At 53.2% G+C, this 27,314-nt stretch overlaps 1 protein-coding gene and 1 long non-coding RNA gene across 4 annotated transcripts in view; one reads left to right on the top strand and one right to left on the bottom strand.

The window, feature by feature from the left end:
- The window catches only part of SLC45A1 (solute carrier family 45 member 1), a 311,140-nt gene that overhangs the window by 135,447 nt on the left and 148,379 nt on the right, over nt 1-27,314 (bottom strand). Inside the window, exon 1 of one of the 3 annotated variants that reach the window (XR_012897286.1) lies at nt 6,897-12,532. The exons of 1 other annotated variant lie outside the window; for it this stretch is intronic. Coding sequence is in view for 1 of the 2 variants with exons in the window: in XM_075906380.1 (XP_075762495.1) it covers nt 6,897-6,936 (40 nt within the window). In the remaining variant the exon portion in view is untranslated. Of the gene's footprint in view, nt 1-6,896; nt 12,533-27,314 lie in introns of those variants that run through there. One more of the 3 variants, XM_075906380.1, reaches the window with a different exon arrangement.
- On the top strand, nt 649-7,522 carry LOC112544936 (uncharacterized). Its single transcript, XR_012897287.1, has 3 exons — nt 649-745; nt 2,673-2,800; nt 7,389-7,522. It is a non-coding gene; the product is annotated as an uncharacterized LOC112544936 (long non-coding RNA).

The following is a 27,314-nucleotide window of genomic DNA, read 5'->3' as shown; positions in this document are numbered from 1 at the left end:
CACATGCTTGTACTTCTCCACTCCACATGTTGAGTTCACCCCCCCTCCCCTTGGCCTTTTCTAGGCTGTTGCTAGGGTGGTGAGCCACATCATGCTTCTTTATGCATACCTACTTTCCAAACCACATTTTGTTTAAAATGAACACATGCATACCCTTCAGTAACCCAGTCCAGGGAGAACCCTTGGGAGAAGTGCTTTTAGCCTCCTGGCTAAGACATGTGTTGCCACTCTTTTTATTTTCACAGGACTCGAATATTAGAGCCCCTGGCTTAATGAGAGTCTTTCAGCTGAGGGTGACCCCTTCCTTTGGGACAGCTTAAGCATGGTCCTGCTTCCCAGTATTCCTACAATAATTATAACATTGGTCACCACATTTCACTATCTCTGCATCCAGAATTAAAGTGACTGCTACCAACACCAGCTTAAGCTGATCACTGGTGAATATCCAAGCAGAGAGGAGCAAACCATATGTGCATAAACAGGGCTTGACAAATCAGTGAATCTACTCGTCCGTGGTGAGTAGATTTCAGCCAGTTACCCCATTCACCAGTGGCACGCGCATGCGCAATGCGGGTCTGGCGCATGCGTAGTGCGGGGCTGGCGAGTAGATTTTGCCATGGTTTGTCAAGCCCTGTGCATAAGACCACAGAGTCTTTCCCCCTCCCAGCCAGCTATCAGAGAAGTTTTCATTCTGACCCTGCTTCCACCAGCAAAATGCCATTGTCTCAAACCTTGATGGGAGCATGTGAGTAGATAGTGTTTCTCTGGGGACTGTGCGCATTTTCTTAGAAAAAAATAATGGGACAGAACATTCTGTCAAGTAAATATTTGCCAGAGCTCTTGAGTAATAGAAATGGAAGGGGGAGCAAACATGAACTCATAACCCCAAGTAAACTGCTAGCTAGTGTAAACAGATGATGCACAAATATCTTCTATCTGCTGTTTAATAGATACTCGTGTGCTGATTTTGATGTTTGGATGTACTAACTGATCTCCCTGATAGGAGCCATGAACTTTGGATGTAAAATATAAGGCCATTACTGCAGGCACTAAAATTAATCTCAGGAATTAAAATCAGCCTGCTGGATGAAATTATTTTTGTGTGGAGAGAATTCACAGATGTGTAATCAGTTTCTTGGTAGAATCTTATGCTCTTTAGGAGTAGGGGATGGTCTGTAAAATTACATCTCCAAATCTGGCTCAGTTCAATATTAACTGAAAATCATAGCCTCCTAACAGTGGGTTGGACTTTTACCATTTGTACAGAAATGACCCCATTCCTGCAATCATCAGCCTTGACAGAGGCCAAAGGACAGAATAGGCCATAGAACCCTGCGTCCCAAATGTCCCTCCAAACAGGGTGGCGACCATTTTGGAGGGGATGTATGGCTGCAGTTCTAGGGAGTATAAACCGGGGAGTAGTAAGCAAGAACTGGGAGGTGATTTTCCCTCTATATGAGGAATTGGTGAGGCTGTTACTTGAATACTGTATACAATTCTGGGGTCTACTTTTTTTACATGTTTGAAAAATAATTGTCTCTTTTTTGCACCCTAATGATTCCAGAACTGGAAAAATGCCATCCAATCAGAGACCTAAAGAGCTAATATGTTTAGAATATCAAAAAGATCAAGATCATGGTATAAAAATACTGTGACAGGAAGGAAAATGTCTAATACTAAAGGCTCTTGAATCTACCGGAGAAAAGCACAACAAAAAAATCAATGATTTAGAAGTTAAAGCTGGACAGATTCAAAATAGATATAAGGCACACCTTTCTAATAGCGAGTGTGATTTAAATATTTTCAACAAACTACTACTATAAGTGACAGATATCCCCCCCGTCTCTTGATATCTTCAAATCTACTTTTAATGCCTTTAAGAAAGAGGTGATTTTATCAAATACTAGTTATTAGACTCAATACACCAGTAACTTGATGAAATTCTATGGCTTGTGTTATATAGGTGGTCAGAATATATGAACAAATGGCCTCTTCTGGCCTTAAAATCTACGAGGATTTACCTGTGCTATACCCATTTGATTGATATACTCTTGAGAGATAAGACAGAGCGAAGGAACTCGCAGCATGTACGGGGCAATTAAACTCAGCCTAGATGCACAACCTTAACCAATATAGCCCACCAGGGGAGCAGACAGGATTGCTGGACCCCTTGGCAATGGCAGGGGGCACCACTGCACCCCCACAAGATGCAGGCCCTCAGGCAAAAGGGGTGGGACTGGATAGCCAACTCCCAATAACACTCAGATGACATGGCACCTACCATCACCACCCCTGCCAGCCCTCAGAGCTGGCTGGAATGTGTCATGTGGTGCTCCTGAAATGATTCTAAAGAACTTGGGGCTCTGGTTGCCACCACTGCTGCAATAGCAGCAGCCAGGAGCCCCAGGCCCTGGGACAACTGCCCACTTTGCCCCTGCTTCCTGTTGGTGGACCTGTAAGGTCTTGCAGAGAAGGGTAAAAAAAAAATCTAGTAGTCTCTTAATCAGAGGGAAGTAATGTGTGGTTCCATCTGGTTTCCTTAAAATGGAAAGGGGGTCTTAGATTCCAAAATCTCCTGCATGGGATGGCCAAGGTGCTGAATACCATTCAGGAAACATTTGCTCTAACCACTACTTAGTTTGAAACAATGGAGGTACCTTTGGTTCTTAAAGGTCATATAGAGGATCCTCAAGGGATCCATTCTGAAGCACTCGGAAGAGACAAAAGTGATCAGGAAGAGTCAACATGGAGTCATCGAGGACAATCATGCGTGACCAACCTGACTGCCTTCTATGACAAGGTAACTGGCTCTGGATATGTGGAAAGCAGTGGACATGATATACCTTGACTTAAGCAAAGCTTCTAATATGGTCTCCCATAGTATTCTTGTCAGCAAGTTAAGGAAGTATGGATTGCATAAAAGGACTGTAACGTGGATAGAAAGATGGCTAGATCATTGGGTTTAACAGGTAGTGATCAACAGCTCAATCTGTGGTTGGCGATCGGTATCAAGCAGAGTGCCCCAAGGGTCAGCTCTGGGGCCCGGTTTGTTCAATATCTTTATTAATGACCTGGATAAGAGGATAGATTGTACCTTCAGCAAATTCAGATTACACTAATCTGGGGACAAAGGTAGATATGCTGGAGGGAAGGGGCAGGGTCCAGAGTGACCTCGACAAACTGGAGAACTGGGCCAAAAGAAATCTGATGAGGTTCAACAAGGACAAGTGCAGAGTCCTGCACTTGGGACAGAAGAATCCCAAGCACTGTGACAGGCTGAGGACTAACAGTAGTTCTGCAGAAAAGAACCTGGGGATTACAGTGAATGAGAAGCTAGATATGAGTCAACTGTGTGCTCTTGTAGCCAAGAAGGCTAATGGCATATTAGGATGCATTAGGAGGATCATTGCCAGCAGATCCAGAGAAGTGATTATTCCCCTTTATTCGGCACTGGTGAGGCCACATCAGGAGTATTGGTCCAATTCTGCCCGCCACTACAGAAAGGATGTGGACGCATTGGAGAAAGTCCAGCAGAGGGCAACCAAAATGATTAGGGGGCTGGATGGCTTACGAGGAGAGGCTGAGGAATTTGGTTTTATTTATCATAGAATCATAGAATACTAGGACTGGAAGGGACCTCGAGAGGTCATCGAGTCCAGTCACCTGCCCTCATGGCAAGACCAAATACTGTCTAGATCATCCCTGATAGACATTTATCTAACCTACTCTTAAATATCTCCACAGATGGAGATTCCACAACCTCCCTGGGCAATTTATTCCAGTGTTTGACCACCCTGACCGTCAGGAACTTTTTCCTAATGTCCAACCTAAACCTCCCTTGTTGCAGTTTAAGCCCATTGCTTCTTGTTCTATCCTCAGAGGCCAAGATGAACAAGTTTTCTCCCTTCTCCTTATGACACCCTTTTAGATACTTGAAAACTGCTATCATGTCCCCCCTCAATCTTCTCTTTTCTACACTAAACAAACCTAATTCCTTCAGCCTTCCCTCATAGGTCATGTTCTCTAGACAGTTAATCATTCTTGTTGCTCTTCCCTGGACCCTCTCCAATTTCTCCACATCTTTCTTGAAATGCGGTGCCCAGAACTGAACACAATACTCCAACTGAGGCCTAAACAGCGCCGAGTAGAGCAGAAGAATGACTTCTCATGTCTTGCTCACAACTCACCAGTTAATGTATCCCAGAATCATGTTTGCTTTCTTTGCAACGGTATCACACTGCTGACTTACATTCAACTTGTGGTCCACTATAACCCCTAGATCCCTTTCTGCCATACTCCTTCCCTGACAGTATGTATGAAACTGATTGTTCCTTCCTAAGTGGAGCACTTTGCATTTGTCTTTATTAAACTTCATCCTATTTACCTCAGACCATTTCTCCAATTTGTCCAGATCATTTTGAATTATGACCCTATCCTCCAGATCAGTGGTCCCCAACCATTTGAGGTTGCTGGGCGCCAGGGGGTGTGGCTGTTCGCCCACTGGGCACCAGAGGGCGGGGACACTTGCGCGCCTGGGGACGGGGCCCCCCCATAGCCACACGCCTGGGGGCGGGGCTACCCCATGCACTGCAAGCCCCATGCGCTGCACGCCCAGGGCGCCATGGCGCCCGCGGGCACCGTGTTGGGGACCACTGCTCCAGATCAAATTAAGCCCTAAAGAGACTTAGAGTAAGTCCACAGAAGAAAGAAGGGAGGGAGGATTTGATAGTAGCCTTCAACTGCCTAAAGGGGGGTTACAAAGAGAATGGAGAGAGGCTGTTATCAGTGGAGACAGAAAACAGAAGGAAGCGCAATGGTCTCAAGCTGCAATAAGGAAGGGCTAAGTTGGATATTAGGGGAAAAGTATTTCACTAGGAGGGTGGTGAAGCACTGGAATGGGTTTCCTAGGGAGGTGGTGGAATCTCCATCCTTGGAGGATTTTAAGTCCTGGCTTAACAAAGCCCTGGCTGGGATGATTAAATTGGGGTTGGTCCTGCTTTGGGCAGAGGGTTGGACTTTATCTCCTGAGGTCTCTTCCAACCCTATGATTCTATAATGATCTCTTCGGGCCTTAAAATCTGTGAATCTTCTATATCTCATTCCCACATCAGTGCCTTTTTCACTAGAGCTCCTTTTAGGGGTTAAGTTTCAATAGGTCTCTGGGGAATTATAATCATAAGGTCTAAGAGTGTGTCTAGACAGCACCCTTCTTTTGGAATAAGCTACACAATTCGTGCTATGCAAATTGTGTAGCTTATTCCAAGCCTAAGTCAAAAGAGCTTATTTTGAAATTTGATGCTGTCTACACAGTGCCAAATTTCAAAATAAGGCATTATTCCGACAAATCCCTTAACCCTCATGGCATGAGGGTTACAGGGACACCGGAATAGTGCTTTCTGATGAAACAGCTATTATTATAATAAAACAGCATCCGAAACCAACACCATTTATATATCATTTTGAAATGTATATACTAATTATTGTTTCTCTAAGTTTCTTTAGGGCTTAATTTGATCTGGGACATGTGTTGCTTAATTATAATGCTCTACGCAGTATTTAAAGCAAATACTTCTAAATTCCAAACTCTAGAAGATGGGAGTAGGTGCTGCTGTCAGTGACCTTCTGCAACATTATTCAATGAAAGGGCAGCTTTCAGGATCCATTTGCTTTTCGCAACAATCACCTGTGGGACATGGCATAGCTTCTAGTGGGGAGAGTCTATTCTTTACTTGTTTAGTAGGCAGGGGACAGATAATAGTTCAACTGCCTTAGCATCCCCACTGGTCATCTGACCCCCCTGCAGCAACGAAATCTAGTGCCCGACATTCCGTGATCCAGTCCTGGGTTGCAAACCATTGATTGAAAACCCATGTTGTAACATAATAAAGCAATAATGTTTTACTATATATATATATATATATATATATATATATATATATATATATATATATATGTTAGAAATATGCATCTGTCTGTCTTTGTAATTGTGTCTGTTCAAGAACTCATCCTGAATGGTAAGAGCTAGGACCACCAAATTTGGTATGCAGCTTCCTTTTATCAAGCAACATTAGGTAAATCTTCTAGTAAATAAATACTAATATAGACTCAGAACAGTATAACCAAATGTGATCATGTGACCAGACATGATCCAGATACATTTCTAACAAATTCCTCAGGCCTGCAAATAAAACCTTATCCCCATTGGCAAAAAACCCCAATCATCATAAAGTGGGTGACTCACTAACTTTTCCTACAACAATAGATTTGACACAGATCAATAGTTTACAACATTATCAATATCCAACAACAATTTGAACATTGACTTCCATGGTGCTTGAACTGGAACCCCCTCGTTCCACGAGGAGTAACGGTAGTTCGAAAGCCTAATTCGAACTACCTACTCCGTGTCACGTGTAGCCACGGGCACGGAGTACGAACTACCGGGAATTTAAAAATGGCGGCGCCCGGCAAGATGCAAATGAAGCCCAGGATATTTAAATCATTTGCAACTTCGATTGACTACATTAACCACCCTTGTTCCAACTAGGGTGGTAGTGCAGACATACCCAGAGTGATCTGTTAGCACCATGATACCATACCTCGCAGCTTTCTAAAACCTATTGCATTTATAGTCTCATACTGTCTGAATGTCTCACTGAAACAATGGAGTTCTATGCACTCATCTCCTCCCAAAGTCAAGCTGTATATCCATGAAATTATCTATCCCCAATTTTCAATACATCCTAACCTAACTGTCAGATGTATATTTGTGAAACTTTATGCTGACTGTCCAAAGGGAAGGTGTAGCCCATTGGGGCTCTCAGAGGGACTCTTACCTTCTGGGTTAGTGGTGGCCACACTGTTCCTCACTCCAGGGGAAAAGAACGGTTACTTACCTATAACTGTAGTTCTTTGAGATGTGTTGCTCATGTCCATTCAAATTAGGTGTGCACACTGCGTGCACCGCGTCTTCCGGAGCGTTTTCCCTACCGGTACCCGTAGCGCCAGCAGGGCACCCTCTGGAGTGGCGCCGCCATGGCGGGGCATAAGTACCCCTTCTGGCTCTGCCCCACCTCAGTTCCTTCTTGCCGGACACTCTGATGAAGGGGAGGTAGGGTGGGAGTCGAAATGGACATGAGCAATACATCTCGAAGAACAACAGTTACAGGTAAGTAACCGTTCTCTTCTTCTTCGAGTGGTTGCTCATGTCCATTCGAATTAGGTGACTACCAAGCTAACCCATTTCAAGGAGGAGGGGTCGGAGCAGTCAGAAACAAAAGTCCACGAAAAGTTGAACAACCCAAACAAATTTATTCAACCAAGTGAACACAGAAAACTTGTATAAAGTGCAATGTGACACTGATAAACTAAACATATTTACAATACAGAGCTGAGGACTGCAGAGCCCACCCCTGCATCCTGCCTGGCCTGTTGCGCCAGCGCGTAGTGTGCCGTAAAGGTGTGGAGTGAAGACCACATGGCCGCCCTGCAAATTTCGGTGATTGGAACCTGTGCCCCAAATGCAACAGAGGACGCCTGCGCCCTGGTAGAGTGTGCTGTAACCTGGGGTGGGACCTTCCCGGCCAGGGTGTAACACTCCCTAATGCACCCTGAGACACAGTTGGACAACCTCTGGGTTGAAATGGGGAGCCCTTTCACCCTGTCCGCGACAGCAATAAACAGCTGCTGAGACCTGCGAAAGGGTTTGGTCCTATCAATATAAAAAGCTAGCGCACGCCTAGCATCCAGGGTATGGAGCACCTGCTCCTTGGGTGAGGCATGGGGTTTTGGAAAGAAAACCAGGAGATAGATTTCCTGAGACAAATGAAAAGGTGATACCACCTTGGGGAGAAAAGCTGGATGGGGGTGGAGCCTCACGTTATTGTCAGAAAACACCAGGTAGGGCGGATTTATAGTCAACGCCCTCAATTCGGAAACTCTGCGAGCCGACGTAATGGCCACAATGAATGCAACCTTCCAGGAGAGGTGCTTCAAAGAACACGTAGCCAGCAGCTCAAAGGGGGGGGGGGTGACATAAGTCTAAACAACACGAGGTTGAAGTCCCAAGCTGGGAGAGGGGGTCTAACTGAGGGATACAACTTATCCAAACCCGTAAGGAACCTTTTGACCACAGAGTCAGAGAACAGAGAAACTCCTGCTGAACCAACATGGAAGGCAGAGAGAGATGCCACATGGACTTTAATAGAGGAGATAGAGAGGCCACTAGACCTAAGTTCAAAAAGATTCTGCAGAATGGACGGGACAGAGGCACAAAATGGGTGCACTCCCCTGTGGGACACCCAAGACGAGAAGTGCCATCACTTAGCAGCGTACAACCGTCTGGTAGAAGGTTTTCTACTACTTAGGAGCACCATCTGTACCTCCTGGGAACATTCCCTTTCTGGTTGATTCAACCATGGATAAACCAGGCCATTAGGTGCAGAGTCTTGAGATTCGGGTGAACCATGGTCCCCCCATCCCATGGTTGGGTTAGGAGATCCCGGGCTGGCGGGAGCGCTATCGGCTCCTTGGTGGACATGTCCACCAGTTTGGGGAACCACAATTGTCTGGGCCACCTGGGGGCTATCAGGATGACTGTGGACCTGAAGGTCTTGACCCTGGTCAGAACTCTGGGAATTAGGAGGAATGGGGGGAAAGCATAAAGGATGCCCGTCGGCCACGTGACCGTCAAGGCATCCCCCCAGGAGTGTTCCCCCAGACCCAATAGGGAGCAGTAACTCTGACACTTGGTATTGCGTGCCGAGGCAAACAGGTCTAGTAGGGTGTGAGGGGGTCACTCACCACCGTAGCGGGGGTCCGTCGTCTGTCCCCGGAATCAGTCCATTCCGCCCGCACAGGCCTCCGCTCACATGGCGTTTCCCCTCTGGAATCTTCTGGTCGCGTTGCTCTCTTCGCCACACTGCCCTTCGGCAGTGCCCAAGTCACTCGCTCTGAGCCCCCCTTCCGGGGGTTTGGTGTCTCTCCAGCAGGCCTGTCCGCAGGCCTAGCAGGCTGGCCGGTTGGCTGTCCGAGTGCCCTGGCCCAGCCTAACTCTCTAGCCCTGCAATAGCTCCAGAGAGCATCCTGCTCCCTCGGCAGCCAGGCTCACAGCCTTGCCGCAGGCCTAGCAGGCTGGCCGGTTGGCTGTCCAAGCATCCTGGCCCAGCCTGACTCTCTAGCCCTGCCCTAGCTCCAGAGAGCGTCCTGCTCCCTCGGCAGCCAGGCTCACACCCTTGCCGCAGGCCTAGCAGGCTGGCCGGTTGGCTGACCGAGCTCCCTGGCCCAGCCTAACTCTCTAGCCCTGCCCTAGCTCCAGAGAGCGTCCTGCTCCCTCGGCAGCCAGGCTCACAGCCTTGCCGCAGGCCTAGCAGGCTGGCCGGTTGCCTCTCCAAGCATCCTGGCCCAGCCTGACTCTCTAGCCCTGCCCTAGCTCCAGAGAGCGTCCTGCTCCCTCGGCAGCCAGGCTCACACCCTTGCCGCAGGCCTAGCAGGCTGGCCGGTTGGCTGTCCAAGCGTCCTGGCCCAGCCTGACTCTCTAGCCCTGCCCTAGCTCCAGAGAGCGTCCTGCTCCCTCGGCAGCCAGGCTCACACTGCCTTGGCTGAAGCAGCCCTTCCCTTTTATAGCCCCCAGCTGGGCCTTAATTGGCCAATGCCGCCCAGCTGGGCTGAACTCCGCGGGCCTGCTCCAGGCTGGGGTTTGGCTCTTAAGGGGCCAGTACAGGGCAGCTGCCCTGTTACACACCCTCCCCCTTAAATATCTTCCGGGGGGGGGGGTTCCCCTGCTGCCTGCCCTGTTCCACAAGTCCCAGCCCCCATCCCGCTATGAGGCGGGGCCACAGGTCCATGCGTGTCCATATTGAGTCCTCCTCCCGGAGTGGACCTGGGACGGCCCCGGGGAAGGGAGGGGGGGGCGCAGGCCCACCCGTCTCACTGCGCCCCGGCCCAGGGACCCTGAGTGCAGCTGCGTCGCTGCGATTGGCTCAGTCCGGGCCTTGCTGGCCGTGGCGGCTCTCCCGCCTGAGCGATCCCTGGGCCCCTTCTTCCCCCCCTCCCGGGTACCTGTAGCCTCTGCGGGCCCGTCGGGCTGTCGAGCTGTCCCCGTTGTTTTAGTAGGGTCTGGGCGGCCCGCTCCAGTGGTCAAGGGTTGGGTCCCGGGAGGTCCCGCCGGCGGTTCGGCCACGGCGTTCCAGCACCCACTGGGGATCTAGCTGGTCCAGCACGTCAGGCTCGTCCTCGGGGTCCAGGGGTGCTCCTGCGGCTGGTCTGCGCCTGGCCTCCGTACCCCGTTCTGGGAAGTTTTGGCCGGCCTCCAGGAACTCAGCTGGGGGCAGCCCAGCCCGGGCCTCAGCCTCCCCAGGCAGGAGTTCGGGGTCTGCCTCCCGCTCCTCCAGTGGCTGGGCCCTGACTGCCCTCTCCCGCCGTCCTCTTAACCTCCTTGCCCCGTCCTCTGGGTTCCGGTCAGGTGACGGAGTGGGGTCCGCCTCTGCCCACCCGGGCGTCCTGAGGGGTTCCTCCTCCTCTGGTTCCGTGGGCGGCCAGTCCGCCCTGCTACCTGCCCTCCCCCATAAGTCCCGGTCCCCCCCCTCGGGGTTGGATTCTTGTTCCTCCTCCAGGCGGGACAATGCGTCCGCATTGGCGTTGGCCTTGCCCGCCCTGTGGTGTATGGAAAACACATAGGGTTGAAGGGCTAAATACCACCTCATAAGGCGGCTATTGGTGTCCCGCATAGTTTGTAGCCACTTTAGCAGGGCATGGTCTGTCAATAGGGTAAACTCACCCCCTAGCAGGTAGTACCTTAGGGCTTCAACCGCCCATTTGATCGCCAGGGCCTCTCTTTCTATTACGGAGTACTGGCGTTCTCGGGGAAACAGCTTACGGCTGATAAAGACCACCGGATGCTCTTCTCCACCGACCTCCTGGGAGAGTACGGTGCCCAGCCCAGTGGCGGAGGCGTCTGTCTGTAGACAAAAAGGTTTATCGAAGTCTGGGCTAAGCAAATCGGGCTCGCTACACAGGGCTTCTTTAAGTTGTTGAAAGGCCGAGTCACACTCTGTGTCCCACCTCACTCTCTGAGGTTTGTCCTTCGTGAGCAGAGAGGTGAGCGGCGCCGCTATGCTAGCAAATTGGGGGACAAATCGGCGGTAATACCCCGCCAGTCCCAGAAATTGTCGGACCTTCCTTTTTGTGGTCGGTGTGGGGTAATTTTGTATGGCCTCTACCTTCCCCACCAGGGGCCGGACTAGCCCGCGCCCCAAATGATAACCCAGATAGGTGGTCTCTTGCGCGCCGATTTTACACTTTTTGGGGTTAGCCATGAGACCCGCGTCGCGGAGCGTCCGTAACACGGCCGCCACTTGGTTTATGTGGTCCTCCCAGTCGCGACCATAGATGACCACGTCATCCAGGTAAGCTGCGGCATACTCCAGATGAGGGGCGAGCAGGCGATCCATCATCCGCTGAAAGGTGGCGGGTGCCCCATGGAGGCCGAATGGCATGCGCACGAAGTGGAAGAGCCCGGACGGGATGGTGAAAGCTGTCTTCTCCTGGGACTCCCGATCCAGCGGGATCTGCCAATAGCCCTTGGTCAGGTCGAGGGTTGTTATGAACTTGGCTTTTCCCAGGCGCTCCAGCAGTTCATCCGTCCGGGGCATCGGATAGGCGTCAAACTTCGATATCGCGTTCACCTTTCGAAAATCGATGCAAAACCTAATGCTTCCATCTGGCTTAGGGACCAATACGACTGGGCTCCTCCACTCACTTCTGGATCGCTCGATCACTCCCAGCTCCAACATGGTGCGAACCTCTTGTTCTACGACGTTGCGCATCCGTCGGGGAAGAGGTCGGTTTCCCTCGCGAACGACCTGTCCGGGTGGGGTTCGGATGGTGTGCGTTATCACCGAGGTTCGGCCCGGACGTGAAGTAAAGGTCCTGGTGAACGTTTCGATGAGCACCTGGGCTACACACCGTTGGTCCTTAGACAGGGTGTCCGCGAGCTGGGGTATCTCCTCCTCCTTGGCGTCAGGGACCCTAGGACCTAACACGGGCTCCGACGGGTAGGGCGCAACCAACAGGCCTTCTCGCCCTCGCCAAGGTTTGAGGAGGTTCACATGGTATATTTGTTTTTTTCTTCGCCGGTCCAGCTGATGAATCTCAAAGGTGATCGGGCCCGCTCGTCGGGAGACCTCATACGGCCCCTGCCAGCGGGCCAGCAACTTTGACTCCTCTGAGGGGAGTAACAGCAGCACCCGATCCCCGGGTTCAAACACTCTTTCCTGGGCCCCCCGGTTATACCCTCGCTCCTGCGCTCCCTGGGCCGCCTGTATGTTTTCTTGAGCCAAAGCCCCCACCTGCGTGAGTCTCTCCTGAAGCCGGAGTACGTACTGCAGAAGCCCGACCGAGGAGGAGGGGGCCCGTTCCCAGGACTCTCTGACCAGGTCCAGGACGCCACGAGGTCGTCGGCCGTACAGGAGCTCGAAGGGGGAAAATTGCGTGGAGGCCTGTGGCACCTCCCGTATCGCCATCAAGAGCAGAGGGATGAGCTAGTCCCAGTGCTTCATGTCCGCCGGTGGAAATCTTCTCAGCATCCCCTTCAGGGTGCGGTTGAACCGCTCGACCAGCCCGTCGGTTTGGGGGTGGTAGACGGAAGTTTGCAGCTTGTGAATGCCCAGGATGTCGCAGACCTGACGCAGCAATCGGGAGGTAAAGTTCGTTCCTTGGTCTGTCAGTAATTCCCGAGGTAGCCCCACCCAGGCAAAAATCCGAACCAACTCGTTCGCGATTGTGCGGGCCCGGGTGTTTCGAAGGGGGATGGCCTCGGGGAACCGGGTTGTATAGTCCATGATCGTTAAAATATATCGAAATCTAGCTGCGCTCCGCGGAAAGGGCCCCACTATGTCCAAGGCAATCCTTTCGAAGGGGGTCCCTACCACGGGCAAAGGGACGAGGGGACCCTTCGGCACCCCGGGGGCTGCGGCGAGCTGGCAGGCTGGACATGACTGGCAATAGTCTTTTACCTCTTTGTACACTCCGGGCCAGAAGAAGCGGGCCAAGACTTGGGCCAGGGTCTTCTCATGCCCGAGGTGCCCGGCGGCTGGAAGGTCGTGCGCCAACCTCAGCACGGTTCGTCGATGGACCCGGGGTACCAACAACTGGGCCTCTTCTTCCTGCGTCTGCGGGTTCCGCCTGACCCGGTAGAGCCGGTCGGCTTGTAGCTCAAACCGGGTCCAGTGTGCCGCCCTCTGTGGATCCACCACCGTCCCATCAACACAAGCAAGCTGGACGTAGGCCTCCCGCAGGGTGGGATCCTCCCGCTGGTCGTGGGGAAAATCCACCGAGTCCAGTGCAATCGGCACGTCCTCCTTGTCTGAGCGCCCGGTGTCGGCCGGGTCAGATGCGTTGCGCTTGACGGGGCCTTCCCGGTCGAGCGACCCCTGCGGTCGGTCTGCCTGGAGTTCCTCCCCTAGGAGTTCCACATGGGGCTCAGTCGGCGCTGGTAAGTCTGTAATGAGAGCTGTAAGACCTGGCCAGTCGCGACCCAGCACCATAGGGTATGGTAGGTGCGGCACCACGCCCACTCGCATCATTCGGGTGACTCCCCGCACCCTCAAGGGGAGCCGGACCTGAGGATAGGTCTTCACATCCCCATGGACGCACCGCAGCTGCATCTCCCCCTCGGGTGCCGCGGTGTCAGGCAGCACATCAGGGCGGATAAGCGTCTGGCTGCATCCCGAGTCGAGGAGGGCAAACACCGTGGGGTCCCCCGCGGGTCCCCGCGTGGTCAGGGATGGGGAGCTAGCCGGTGGAGTCGGGGCGGCCCCCATACCGGCCTGGTCCTGCTCCGCCACCTCCTGAAGAGCCTGGCGGTACTGGGCATCCAGCTGCTGTACCAGCCTCTGCTGTTGTCGGAGCTGCGCCGCCAATCGTTGGGCTCGCAGCTTCACTGGCGGCGGTCGCCCCTTAGTCAGTCCTTCGGGCATTGCCTCTCCCTCCATGGCCCTCCCGCCCGAGCTCGCCGAGAGGGGAGGAGGGAACCCTGCAAACTTCTCTCTTTGCGTGAGGGTTTTTTTTTTTTTTTTTTTGTATTAGGGTCCACTGAGGCACACGCGGAGCCCTTACGTCAGGGCCGGGATTGCGTATCTTCAAGTACCCACATTCTCCACCATCTGTGAGGGGGTCACTCACCACCGTAGCGGGGGTCCGTCGTCTGTCCCCGGAATCAGTCCATTCCGCCCGCACAGGCCTCCGCTCACGTGGCGTTTCCCCTCTGGAATCTTCCGGTCGCGTTGCTCTCTTCGCCACACTGCCCTCCGGCAGTGCCCAAGTCACTCGCTCTGAGCCCCCCTTCCGGGGGTTTGGTGTCTCTCCAGCAGGCCTGTCCGCAGGCCTAGCAGGCTGGCCGGTTGGCTGTCCGAGCGCCCTGGCCCAGCCTAACTCTCTAGCCCTGCCCTAGCTCCAGAGAGCGTCCTGCTCACTCGGCAGCCAGGCTCACAGCCTTGCCGCAGGCCTAGCAGGCTGGCCGGTTGGCTGTCCAAGCGTCCTGGCCCAGCCTGACTCTCTAGCCCTGCCCTAGCTCCAGAGAGCGTCCTGCTCCCTTGGCAGCCAGGCTCACACTGCCTTGGCTGAAGCAGCCCTTCCCTTTTATAGCCCCCAGCTGGGCCTTAATTGGCCAACGCTGCCCAGCTGGGCTGAACTCCCCGGGCCTGCTCCAGGCTGGGGTTTGGCTCTTAAGGGGCCAGTACAGGGCAGCTGCCCTGTTACATAGGGGATAGCCCCACCTGCGGAAGATCTGACGAAGAGCCGAGTCCGTGAGAGACCACTCATGGACTCCGAAGGACCTGCTCAGAGCATCAGCCAGTAAGTTTTTGCACCCCGGCAGGTACTCTGTCTGCAAAACTATGTTGTGCTGTACACTCAGTTCCCAGAGGCTCAGGGCCTCGCGGCAGAGGGGGTGCGACCGGGCACCCCCCTGTCTGTTGATGTAAAATACAGCTGCCGTGTTGTCCAGGCGGACTAGATCAGAGCGGTGAGAGAGCTTTGACAGGAAGGTCTCACACGCTCTCCTGACTGCTCTGAGCTCCTGTACATTTATGTGTAGGGCGCGCTCCGCAGAGGACCACAGGCCCTGGGTCCTGCAGCACCACAGGTGTGCGCCCCAACCCAGGTCCGAGGCATCCATGGCCAGAGTGAGCAAGGGGGGAGGTACAGAGAAGGGGACCCCGCTGCACACCACAGACTCCTGAGTCCACCAGTGCAGTGAAACTATTACCTCCGGGGGCACCGTAAGAACCATGTCCCAGTGGCCCCTGGATTGGTTGAATGCCATTGCCAGCCAAGCCTGTAAAGGTCTGAGTCTCATCTGGGCATGGTGGACCACGTACGTAAATACCGCCATGTGTCCCAGCAAGCGCGAGCAGACCCTGGCCGTTGGGATGGGGGACCAGGCTAGTTCGGAGACCAGCTCCACTATGGCCAGGAACCTGGCTTTGGGGAAAAGTGCCCTCACCACCCTGGCATCCAGGGGGGCACCCACGAATTCAAGGTGCTGAGAGGGAGTCAACGATGACTTTTCCTCGTTTAGCATGAGTCCCAGCCTTACGAAGAGGGCCCTTGTGAGGGATACGTGGGTCTTTACTTGTTCGTAGGAACGACCGCGAATCAGCCAGTCGTCCAGGTATGGGAACATGTGTACCCCTGATCTGCGCAGAAACGCCGCCATGACTGCCATGCATTTTGTAAAAACCCTGGGTGCTGTAGAAAGGCCAAATGGGAGCACCGCAAATTGGAAGTGGCAGCGGGACACAATAAACCGGAGGAACCTCCTGTGGCTGGGTCTTATTGCCACATGGAAGTATGCGTCCTTGAGATCAAGAGTGGCGTACCAGTCTCCTAACTGTAGATCCAGAATGACAGAAGCCAGGGTAACCATTCTGAATTGGATTTCACGACCACCTTGTTGAGGTCCCTTAGATCTAAGATGGGACGGAACCTGTCCTTGGGTTTGGGGACTAAGAAATATCGGGAGTAAAAACCCTTGACCTCCAGGTGCGGTGGAACCCTCTCTACCGCCCCCTTTTGGAGGAGCATGAGCACCTCCTGGCGGAGGGTGTCTTCGTGAGAAATGTCCCTGAAAAGGGACGGGGAAGGGTGGTTGGAAGGGGGTGAGCCCAGAAAGGGGATGGTATAGCCACTTCTGACTATGTTTAAAACCTAGGCGTTATTTGTGATTTTTGCCCAGGCTTGAGCAAACCGGGATAACCTGGCCCCAAACGGGGGGCCAGGGTGGGAGGCTGGTGCGCGACTCTCTGGGAGCCTGTCAAAATTGCTGCTTGTGTTGTTGGGAGGGACCTTGACCAACCCCATGGGGGTTGTCTCCTTTTGTGCGGCGCCTTCGGCCCCTTGAGGCCGAGGAGCCCGCAGCTGCCCCCGTGCCGCCACCGGAAGCACAAGGACGGCGTCTCCAGTATTCCCCATGGGGGATCTGAGACTGCGGCCTCCCCTGCTGTCTATATGGCAGCTGACGATGCTGAGGAGCAGGTGTGTGGATCCCCAAGGACCGAAGGGTAGACTTCGTGTCCTTGAGCGTATGGAGCCTCGAGTCCCTATGCTCCGAGAATAACGCCTTGCCATCGAAAGGCAGATCTTGGATAGTAGACTGGACAGCAGGAGGTATTCCAGACACTTGCAGCCAGGCACCACGGCGCATGACCACACCTGACGCCATGGTGCGGGCTGCAGAGTCGACTGCATCCAGGGAGGCCTGAAGGGCTGTACGGGTGATGGCCTTACTCTCCGAGGTCATGGCCGCAAACTCCTGACGGGACTCGGCAGGGAGCTTATCCTTGAACTTATCTATGGCCTGCCAGGTATTAAAAGCATAACGACTTAGCATCGCCTGCTGATTAGCGATGCGGAGCTGCACCCCACCAGTGGCGTAGGCTTTTTGGCTCATTAAGTCAAGGCGCTTAGGTTCCCTAGCTTTTGGGGACGGCCCCGGCTGGGGGAGCTTTTCCCTCTGGGCTGCTGCCTGGACGACCAAGGACCCCGGGACAGGTTGGGAGTACAAGTGCTCGTGCCCTGACTGGGGAACATAGTAGCACCTCTCGACACCCTTTAAGGTAGGGGTCAGGGTCGCCGGTGTTTGCCACAGGGCATTGGTAATTTTAGCCACCGTTTTATTAAGTGGCAAAGCCAAACGGGCGGGCGCGTCATCCGAAAGGATATCAACCATCGGATCTGTGTCCTCCACGACAGGTTCCACCGGGACACCTAGGTTGGAAGCCAGACGCCGGAGCAGTTCCTGATGCACACGGGCATCCATAGTAGGCAGGGCCGGCGCCAGATCCGCAAGGGCCTTGTCAGGAGACGATGATGATGACGATTCCTGTATCGGTGCCGGATCTACCGCAGGAACCGCATGTGGTATCGGTTGGACATAGGGCACTGCCTGCGGGCACGTTTCCGACACCGGGGCCTGTGCCACAAGATCAGACGTAGGTGGCCTCTGGGGGGAAGGAGGAGGTCGGGACAACGACGCTGATGGTTGCGTTCGGCGACCCAAAGCGTCCGACACCACAGACGGGGGCACGGGACCCTGCCATTGGTGGTAAGCCCACAGCGTCCAGAAAGGCCACTGCGGATGCAGCAGCCAGGTCTGCTGCACCTATGAATGGTCACGTCGATGCCGGGAATGGGATCTATGGGCCGAGGAGGCTCCCGAAGACCGCGACCTGAGGGATGTCGCATCAGAATCGGACGAATAATCGGACTCTGGCCAGGGAGGTGCCGAGGAGGAGCGGGGGGCAAACCTGGCTATGGGCTCGGGCTTGATAGCATGTACATGATGGGGACATGCCTGTTGTGGCACCGGGGGACCCAGGCCTGGTGCCGAGAGAGTTGCTGGCGCCTGCGGCACCGGGGGACCCAGGCACGGTGCCAAGAGAGTTGCTGGTGTCTGTGGCACCGGGGGACCCAGACCCGGTGCCGAGAGAGTTGCTGGCGCCTGTGGCACCGGGGGACCCAGGCTAGGCACTGAAAACAGTGATGGTGCTGAAAGAGGTGCCGGGAGGCCCAGTCCCAGTGCCAAGTGCATTGCTGGTGCAGGGCATGACGGCACCGAGATGAACGCGGAAGAGGACGACAAAACCATCGACTGGGGCACCGGCAAGGTCCACATGGTAGGTGCCGGTGCTTGCGACGGTGTCGAGACGTGCGTCGGTCCCGAAGAACCCGGTGCCGGGGAAGACGGCGGTGCCATAGACGTTGCCACAAGGCTAGGGTGGTACGGCAACACTGCAGCCAAACGAGGAGCCGGGAGAGAACTCAGCACCGACGGGGGTCGGGTCCAGACGGGTGCCGAGTGAGGCTGAGGATCCGGCATCGAAAACTGAATTGATGCCAAGGCAATCGGTACTGGTCCCACGAGGGACAGTCCTGACACGGAAGGTGCCTGAGCCCGCCGGTCATGCTGGTGCAGAGGCGAAGCCAGAGCCAACACGGCCTCTGGCATGGGCGACCTCGACCCTTCTGCCTCAACTGACGACGGAGGGGAGGTGGTGAGACTGATGAGGTCCTGTGCCGCCTCAAAGGTATCTGGCATGGACGGACGGTGCGGGGGCAGTTACCCTGGGCTGGAAGGGCGTTCTGCCCACCTACGCCGCACCGGAGAGGATGTGTGCACCGGTGAGTCGGCACCACGGTGCAGGGCCGGCGTGGTCTTCCTAGATGGGGATCTTCCATGAGACTTTTTCGTCCTCTTGGGTGCCAGAGAGTGAGACCGGTGCCGGGATTTCGACGCCGAGGCCCGGGCCCAAGGCAGGACATCCCGCGTGGACGCCGGTGCACTGCGCACCGTAGGGTGGTCAGTCAGTACCGGCTGTAAAGCCGTTTCCACGAGGAGAAGTTTTAGGCGGGAGACCCTCTCCCTTTTAGTACGCGGCTTGAAAGACTTACAGATCTTACAGGCGTCTGCAAGATGGCTCTCACCCAGACACTTCAGACAGCTGTCATGTGGGTCGCCTTTGGGCATGAACTTTGTGCAGACTGCGCATGCCTTAAAGCCTTGCGGCCCTGGCATTCCTCACCCCCAAAGGGGGAGGAGGAACAAAGGACAAAGGAGACACTAACTACCTAACTAATAGAACTATTTACAATGCTAAGAGAGAAATGGGAACCATTAACTAAGCTAAGAGAGAGAGAGAGACGCTCCAACGACCGTCACTGGCGGTAAGAAGGAACTGAGGTGGGGCAGCGCCGGCAGGGGTACTTATGCCCCGCCATGGCGGCACCACTCCAGGGGGCACCCTGCCAGCACTACGGGTACCGCTAGGGAAAATGCTCCAGAAGATGTGGTGCACGCGGTGCACACACCTAATTCAAATGGACACGAGCAACCACTCGAAGGAGTAGGATGTGGTAGCTGCTCCTTCCCCTCCTGTGCTCCGGAGCACCCTTCCCTTTCCCATCCCAGCCGGCTGCGGCTCCTGCTGCCACTGCTGCGGGGAGCCCTCCATGACCAGCTCTCCCCTGTGGCTACCTACTGCCTGTTGCTGTGTGTCTCCCTCCCAGGACTGCTCCTGTCACCCACAAAAGGGAGTTACTCACCTCGTGCAGTAACGAGTGTTCTTCGAGATGTGTGTCCCCGTGGGTGCTCCACTCTCGGTGAAGGGTCGCCCTGAGCCGCAGATCGGAGCTTTGCAAAGCAGTTTCACCCTGTTGAGCCACACATGCTCAGAAGGCATCTCGAGCCCTTCCTGCACTCTGCAGCGCGCGGCTCAACCCCCTCCCTTTCAGTTCCTCATCTCCGCCCGAGTAATTTAGACTCCACGCAGAGGGGAGGAAGGGAGGGTCGTGGAGCACCCACGGGGACACACATCTCGAAGAACACTCGTTACTGCACGAGATGAGTAACTCCCTTTTCTTCTTTGAGTAGTGTCCCCGTGGGTGCGCCACTCTAGGTGACTACAAAGCAGTATTCAATATATGGCTGGAGGGAGCCGGAGTCAATGTTTAGCGGTGGTAGAGAGCACCGCCGTAGCAACTGCTGAGTCATGTTTAAGTTGTGGTAGGATAGCGTAATGTCTGGCAAAGGTATGGTCTGAAGACCATGTTGCTGCTTGGTAGATATCCCTTAAGGAGACATTGTTCAAAAAGGCTGTAGAAGCAGCCGTGGCTCAAGTGGAATGCGGTCGTGGTGGGCCCTGTAGTGGTTTATTGCCCAGGGTGTGACACTTGAGTATGCATGTCGAGATCCATTTTGAGATTCGTTGTGATGACAGAGGTGTTCCTTTGGAACGCTCAGCGATGGATATAAAAAGCCTTTCGGATTTACGAAATGGTTTTGTTCTTTCCAGGAAGAAGGCGAGAGCCCTCCGAATGTCCAGAGTATACAGGGTGGCGTCCTTCTGTGAAGCATGCGGTTTTGGGAAAAAGGTAGGTAGTACGATTGGTTCGTTGACATGGAATTCTATACAGACCTTTGGCAGGAATGTTGGGTGAGGTCTAAGTATGACCCTGTCCTTTGTAAAAACTGTGTAGGGGGGTTCTGCCATTAATGCCCCGAGTTCACTCACCCATGCGACCGACGTGATAGCTAATAAGAAGCAGACTTTCATAAAGAGAAAGGGGAGTAGTACTGCAGCCAGAGGCTCGAAAGGAGGTCTGGTGAGGTGGTGGAGAACAAGATTTAGGTCCCATAAGGGGGGGTGGGGCCTTACAGGGCGGGTATACATTGTGGAGCCCTTTAAGGAATCTTTTAGTGATAGGATGAGCAAATATAGAGAAGCCGTCAATCAAGGTATGGAACGCTGCTATTGCGGAAAGATGGACTCTTAAAGAAGAGATTGACAGTCCTGATACTTTAAGGTCTAGAATGTAGTCCAGGATCATATTTAGTGGGGCGACACGGGGTTCTACTTTGGCTCGCTGGCACCAGTGAGAGAATCGTGTCCATTTTTGCAGGTAAGTTTTTCGAGTGGACTGTCTCCTACTGTGGAGGAGAATGTCCTTTACTTGCTGGAAACAGTGATCGTCTATCTCCGAGAACCAGAGAGCAGCCAAGCCTGAAGGTGTAGGGTATGGAGCTGTGGGTGTAGTATCGTACCATTGCTCTGAGATCTCAGGTCTACTCGGTGTGGTAGTAGATAAGGAGGGTGAACCGCTAGCCTGTGCAGGTACGGGTACCAAGTTTGGCGGGGCCACGATGGGGCTATCAGGATGACTAGAGCTCCGTCTCTGCAGATCTTGCGTAGGATTCTTGGGATAAGCGGTATGGGGGGGAAGGCATAGTGTAGGGGGGCTGTCCATTTGATTAGAAAGGGAATGCTTGCCAAGTCCCCAGGGAATGTTTGCCAAGTCCCGCGTGTGAGCAGAACTGGGAGCACTTGGCGTTCTGGGTAGACGCAAAGAGGTCTATAGATGGCCATCGGTGGAAGATTGAATTTGCGACCTCTGTGTGTAACTCCCACTCGTGATTCGAGGTGAAGTTGCGGCTGAGTGAATCTGCTCTGATGTTGTTCACCCCGGGCAGGTAGCATGCTATCAGGGTGACATGGTTGCGGATGCATGAGCTCCACAGGAGGATAGCTTCTGCGCAGAGGGAGCGGGAGTGGGCTCCACCCTGCCTGTTTATGTAGAACATTGTGCACATGTTGTCCGTTAGGATGCGGACCGTCTGATTGGCGATGTTGGAGGCAAAGTGTGCACAGGCATTCCTTACTGCCAGGAGTTCAAGGAGGTTGATGTGTAGTCGTGCCTCGGATGGGGACCACCTTCCCTGAACCCCTTGATCGTTCATATGTGCTCCCCAGCTAAGGAGGGAAGCATCCGTGGTAATCCGTATAGTGGGTTCGATTTGTTGGAATGGAACGCCAGCTAGGAGGTTGTTCGGTACTGTCCACCATCATAAGGATGCAAGAACGTTTGGTGGAATAGTCACCGTCTTGTTGAGGGAGTGTCGTGACGGTATGTACACCATTGCTATCCAGAGTTGGAAGCATCGAAAATGCAGACGAGCGTGATGGACTACATAGGTGGTGGAAGCCATGTGTCCCATTAGTCGGAGACAAGTAAGTACTGTAGTGGTAGGAGTTGTAAACATCGCGCTTATAATTTCTTGTATAGTTATGAAACGTTGTCGAGGTAGGTATGCTCGAGCTGTGATTGAGTCCAGGCATGCCCCAATGAACTCTATATCTTGAACTGGGTGAAGTGTTGATTTTTTTTCGTTGACTAGAAGGCCCAGACGATTGAGGAGGGATGTGGTCGTACTTATCATGGAGGCGGTTTCGTCCTGTGTTGAGCCCTTTAAAAGGCAGTTGTCTAGGTAGGGGAATATGATGACATTTTGTCGTCTGAGGTACGCAGCGACAACTGCTAGTACCTTTGAAAATACTCTCGGAGCTGACGAGAGGCTGAGCGTAAAGCGTAGATAGCGTCTGTGGGCAGGATGGATAGTTACATGGAAATACGCATCTTGCAGGTCGAGGGCTGCGAACCAGTCCTCTTGATCTAGCGCAGGAATGATTGTTATAAGTGTGACCATTTTGAAACATTGTTTCCTGAGAAACCTGTTCAGTTTGCGGAGGTCTAATATGGGTCTCCAGCCCCCCGTTTTTTTCTCTATCAAGAAATAGTTCGAGTAAAATCCTTTCCCCTGAAACTCTACTGGTACTCTTTCTATGGCTCCGATTGAAAGGAGTCGATTGATCTCTTGTTTTAGTAGAGTCTCATGAGAGGGGTCCCTGAAAAGGGACGGAGTAGGGGGAAGGGTAGGTGGGGTGGTGGTAAATGGGATGGTGTAGCCTACTCGAATTATGTCTAGAACCCAGCGGTCCAATGTTATAGATTCCCATTGTGGAAGGAACGGCCGTAAACGGTGGGTAAAAAGATGGCCATGTTGTGTTGTTGCTAGATCGTGAGGGAGGTATTGCAGACCCTCGACCACATCCTCAAATTTGTTGCTTGGAGGACTGAGCAGTTGGTGGGCGGCCCTGATTAGGGCGCCTCCTCTGAGGTCGTTGTCTTGGCCTAGTGTCTTCATAGGGTCTCTGTGGTCAGTTGTATTGCCCATATCTGTAGCGATTGTACGTGTTATATGGGGTGTATCGTCTGCGTTTGAAAGGCGGTGTGTACATGCCCAATGTACGAAGTGTGGTTTTCGAATTCTTACTGTTGTGTAGTATTTCGTCTGTAGCAGCTGCAAATAATTTTTGCTTATCGAATGGTAAGTCTTCTACTTTAGGCTGAAGCTCTCGGGGAACTCCCGATGACTGTAGCCAGGAAGTTCTGCGCATGACTACCGCCGTAGCTGTAGTCCTGGCTGTGGTGTCAGCGACGTCCATTGCCATTTGGAGAGCGGTGCGAGCGATTGTATGGCCTTCATGGACTATTGCTTTCAAGATAGATCTTTTGGATTCAGGGAGATGTGGTATCAGTTCTCCCAACTTCGAATAATTATCGAAATCATGATTCGCTAAGAGGGCAGAATAATTTAATATTCTGAGTTGTAGGGTAGAAGAGGAGTATATCTTCTTGCCGAAGAAGTCTAGCTTTTTATGGTGTTTGTCCGTATTGCCATTTTTGTGTTGCGGCAACTTCGCTCTTTGCTGTGCCGATTCAACAACTAAGGAGTTGGGATGTGGCTGTGTAAACAGGAAATAGTTGTCTTTTGGTGGAACAAAGTATTTTCTGTTAATCTTTTTATTAGTCGGCTGGATGGATGCGGGTGTCTTCCACAAATCCTCAGATGTTTCCATGATTGCCTCGTCAATTGGCAGGGCAATCTTACTATGCAATGTAGGATGCAGGTTCTTTAACAAGTGATGTTGTTTCTTTTGCACTTCTTGGAGGGAGACATGCTGGCTTGTCGCTACTCGCTTGAATAGTTCTTGAAACTGTTTGAGGTCGTCGATCGCTACTGTATCTGATGGTATAACTGCAGCGTCCTGTTGGGCACTTAGGTCGTCAGGGTGTGTGATGTTTATTGATTGAATATCGGATTCATTGTCCGAAATTCGTTCCTCCTCCTCCTCTGTGTGTGTTGCAGGAGGTAGGCGCAGTGGATGAGGCAGACCCCTTCAAGATGGTGTGGAGTGGACTGAGGACCGGCGTCTGTATGGATCCCAATGATCCCAGGGCCCCCATTGGGGTGGGTAAGGTGGGGGTGGGTAAGACCAATAAGGGTGCCATGGGCTTTGTTGTGGTCCAGCCCTATGATAGTAGGAGCGAGACCCCCTTGGTGACGTTTGTCGCGAAGAATATGTTGTATGACGGTCATCATCCTGTAAGGGAGCGTCTTGCAAGGACACTGGAGACATAGATCTGGGAGGGGAATGCCTTGCAAAGGATCTCCCAGGTGAGCAGTCAGTGGGAGGGAGGCATGAATGCTGCTGCCTGCTGTGAGTGTCAGACGCTGTCTTAGAGAGCTCTGTAGCAGACTCATGAGGGTGCATCTCGCTGTCTGCTGCCGGCGCCAGTGCAGAGATCTGGTTTACAGTTGCAGCCGGTACCGGTTGTGTATGGGGTCTCTTCTGCTGCAGTGCCAAGGGTTTGAGCGGTGCCGGAGTTTTCCGCGGTGCCGGGGCTTGAAGTGGTGCCGCGGTTTGAAGCAGTGCTGGCTTTTCTTTCCGCCCCGGGTTGTCAGCGCGTTCCCAGGACGGCTCAGAGGCAGCGCGCACCGGTCCCGGTGCCGAACGCGAGGATCTTCCCTCTGCTTTGTTAGCAGGGGTCCTCGCACTTCTTTGCCCCTCTCCCTGGATCTTAGGGGAGGAAGAAGGCAGGAGAGAGTGCGACGGTGAGGCTCTCTGCCTTGTAGTTTTTGGTGGCGGGGGGGGGGGTTTCATGCTGCGGTTCCCCCTGCTCTGTAGGCTGCAGAGCCTTTTCAAACAAAATCATCCTCAGGCAGAGCTCTCTATCCTTTCTAGCTCTCGCAGTGAGGGAAGCACAATATGTGCAGCTGTGGGGTGAGTGAGTTTCCCCCAACAGCGAATACATTTTGTGTGGCCGTCAGAAGCCGGCATAGGCTCACGGTACTGCTCACATTTTTTAAAGCCTGAGGAGGCAGACATAGTTCAGGAGATTCTTATTTCTTTAAACTGTTGATGTTTTCAGTGTTTTATTTATTTGTGACTGTTGTTATAGTCCTTTCCTTTCCTTTTATGTGGTTTATTTGTTTTCTTCAGCTGAGAAGCCGAGAGAGAGCCCCGGTTCACCGGGGCTCTGGTCTGAAGCGAGTTTCAGTCCCTGAGGGGAGATTTTTTTGTCAGTTTTGTTCTTCTTATAAAAAAATGTGTTATTATTATTATTATTGTAAAGAGAAAAGCAAGGAAAACTAACTTGGAGTATAACAGGGGAAAAACTGTGGAAACCTAACTAATGGAAATGCAGTCTGAGAGACTGAGAGGGAGCTCCTGCTCGCTCCGTCCGCTGACGAGGGCGGTTGAAGAGGAACTGAAAGGGAGGGGCTTGAGCCGCGCGCTGCAGAGGGTGGGAAGGGCTTGAGACGCCTTCTGAGCATGTGTGGCTCAACAGGGGGGAAACTGCTTTGCAAAGCTCTGATCTGCGGCTCAGGGCGACCCTTCACCTAGAGTGGAGCACCCACGGGGACACTACTCGAAGAAGAACTTGCTGCTATCTGGGAAGGGGGCCTGTCGGCCTGCCCCACCCTCAGAGGGAGAGGTGAAGAGGACCCCACCACCACCAGCACCCACCATCCAGAGGTCCTTCCCCCAGTTGGCTGTCACCCGGCTGCTGCTGCTGTACTACCTGCACCCCATCGAGGAGGAGGAAGAGGACCACCACTTGGACTTGCAGAGGGTTGTTTGTTGGGAGTGAGCCTTTAACACCTGTGCTTCTGGAGTGCTGGTTAACTGAGTTGCTGCAAAGGAGGCTGGGGAAGAGATGCAGAGCCCTCCCCCAGCCTAACTGCCCCGCTTTTTACTGCCACTACCTCCACCACCAACCCCCTTGTATCATCTGGACCTGCTCTTTGCCCCTCAGTGGGGCTAGCTGCTTGCCCCCTTTTCCACCTGGGACTGTTTACACAGCAGTGGGTGAGAGACTGAGCCCCATGAGCACTTGTGGACACATTCCCTTCTTGGACTTGGCTCCCTCCCTCAACTATATTTTGTTGGGGGCCTCCCTCACCCCTTGCTTTGTCTCCCTTAGTCCCCCACCATAGCAGCTGGCCCCCTGCAGCTTGCCCCACCCTAGTAGCCCAGGTTATTTCTCCCTCCCGCCTGCTACAGCCCTCCCTGAGACTTAGTTTGTTGCCTGCCCCACCCAGCCCCTGAAAGAAAGTTTGTTTGCCTGCCCTGCCTGATCTCCAAATCTAGTGTCCATTTATAAAAAGGGAAATAAGAGCAACCAGGAAACTACAGACCAGTCAGTTTAACTTCTGTACCAGGACAGAGAATGGAGCAAGTAATTAAGGAATTCAACTGAGCAAAGCTTTCAAATCGCAGGCCCTGGTTCTCGTGGGGGACTTTAATCACCCTGACTTCTGCTGGGAAACCAATACAGCAGTACACAGGCAATCCAGGAAGTTTTTGGAGGATGTTGGGAATAACTTCTTGACACAGGTGCTGAAGGATCCGACCAGGGGCCATGCGCAGCTTGACCTGCTCACAAACAGGGAGGAACTAATAGGGGAAGTGGAGGTGGGTGACAACCTGGGAAGCAGTGATCATGAGATGGTAGATTTCAGGATCCTGACCAAAGGAAGAAAAGAGAGTAGTAAAATACACACCTTGGACTTCAAAAAAGCAGATTTTGACTCCCTCCGAGATCTGATGGGCAGAATCCCCCGGGATGTTAACATGAAGGGGAAAGGAGTCCAGGACAGCTGGCAGTATTTTAAAGAAGCCTTATTGAAGGCACAGAAAGAAACCATCCCGATGCATAGCAAGAGAGGCAAACATGGTAGGAGACCGGACTGGCTTACAGGGGAAATCCTTGGTGAACTTAAGCACAAAAAGGAAGCTTACAAAGAGTGGAAACTTGGACAAATGACCAGGGAGGAGTTTAAAGGTATAGCTCAAGAATGCCGCGGGGTTATCAGGAAGGCGAAAGCGCAAATGGAATTGCGACTGGCTAAGGATGTGAAGGATAACAAGAAAGGTTTCTACAGGCATGTTAACAAGAAGAAGGTGATCAGAGAGGGTGTGCGGCCCCTAATGGATGAAGGAGGTAACCTAGTGACAGATGATGTGGGGAAAGCTGAAGTACTCAATGCTTTCTTTGCCTCTGTATTCACGGACAAGGTCGGCTCCTGGACTTCTGCGCCAAGTGACGCAAGATGGGATGAAGATGGACAGCCCGTG

The sequence above is a fragment of the Pelodiscus sinensis genome, chromosome 23 (assembly GCF_049634645.1).
Source record: "Pelodiscus sinensis isolate JC-2024 chromosome 23, ASM4963464v1, whole genome shotgun sequence".
Lineage (NCBI taxonomy): Eukaryota > Metazoa > Chordata > Testudines > Trionychidae > Pelodiscus > Pelodiscus sinensis.
Note: the sequence above shows the minus strand (reverse complement) of the source record. Positions and strands in the feature narration are given on the sequence as shown.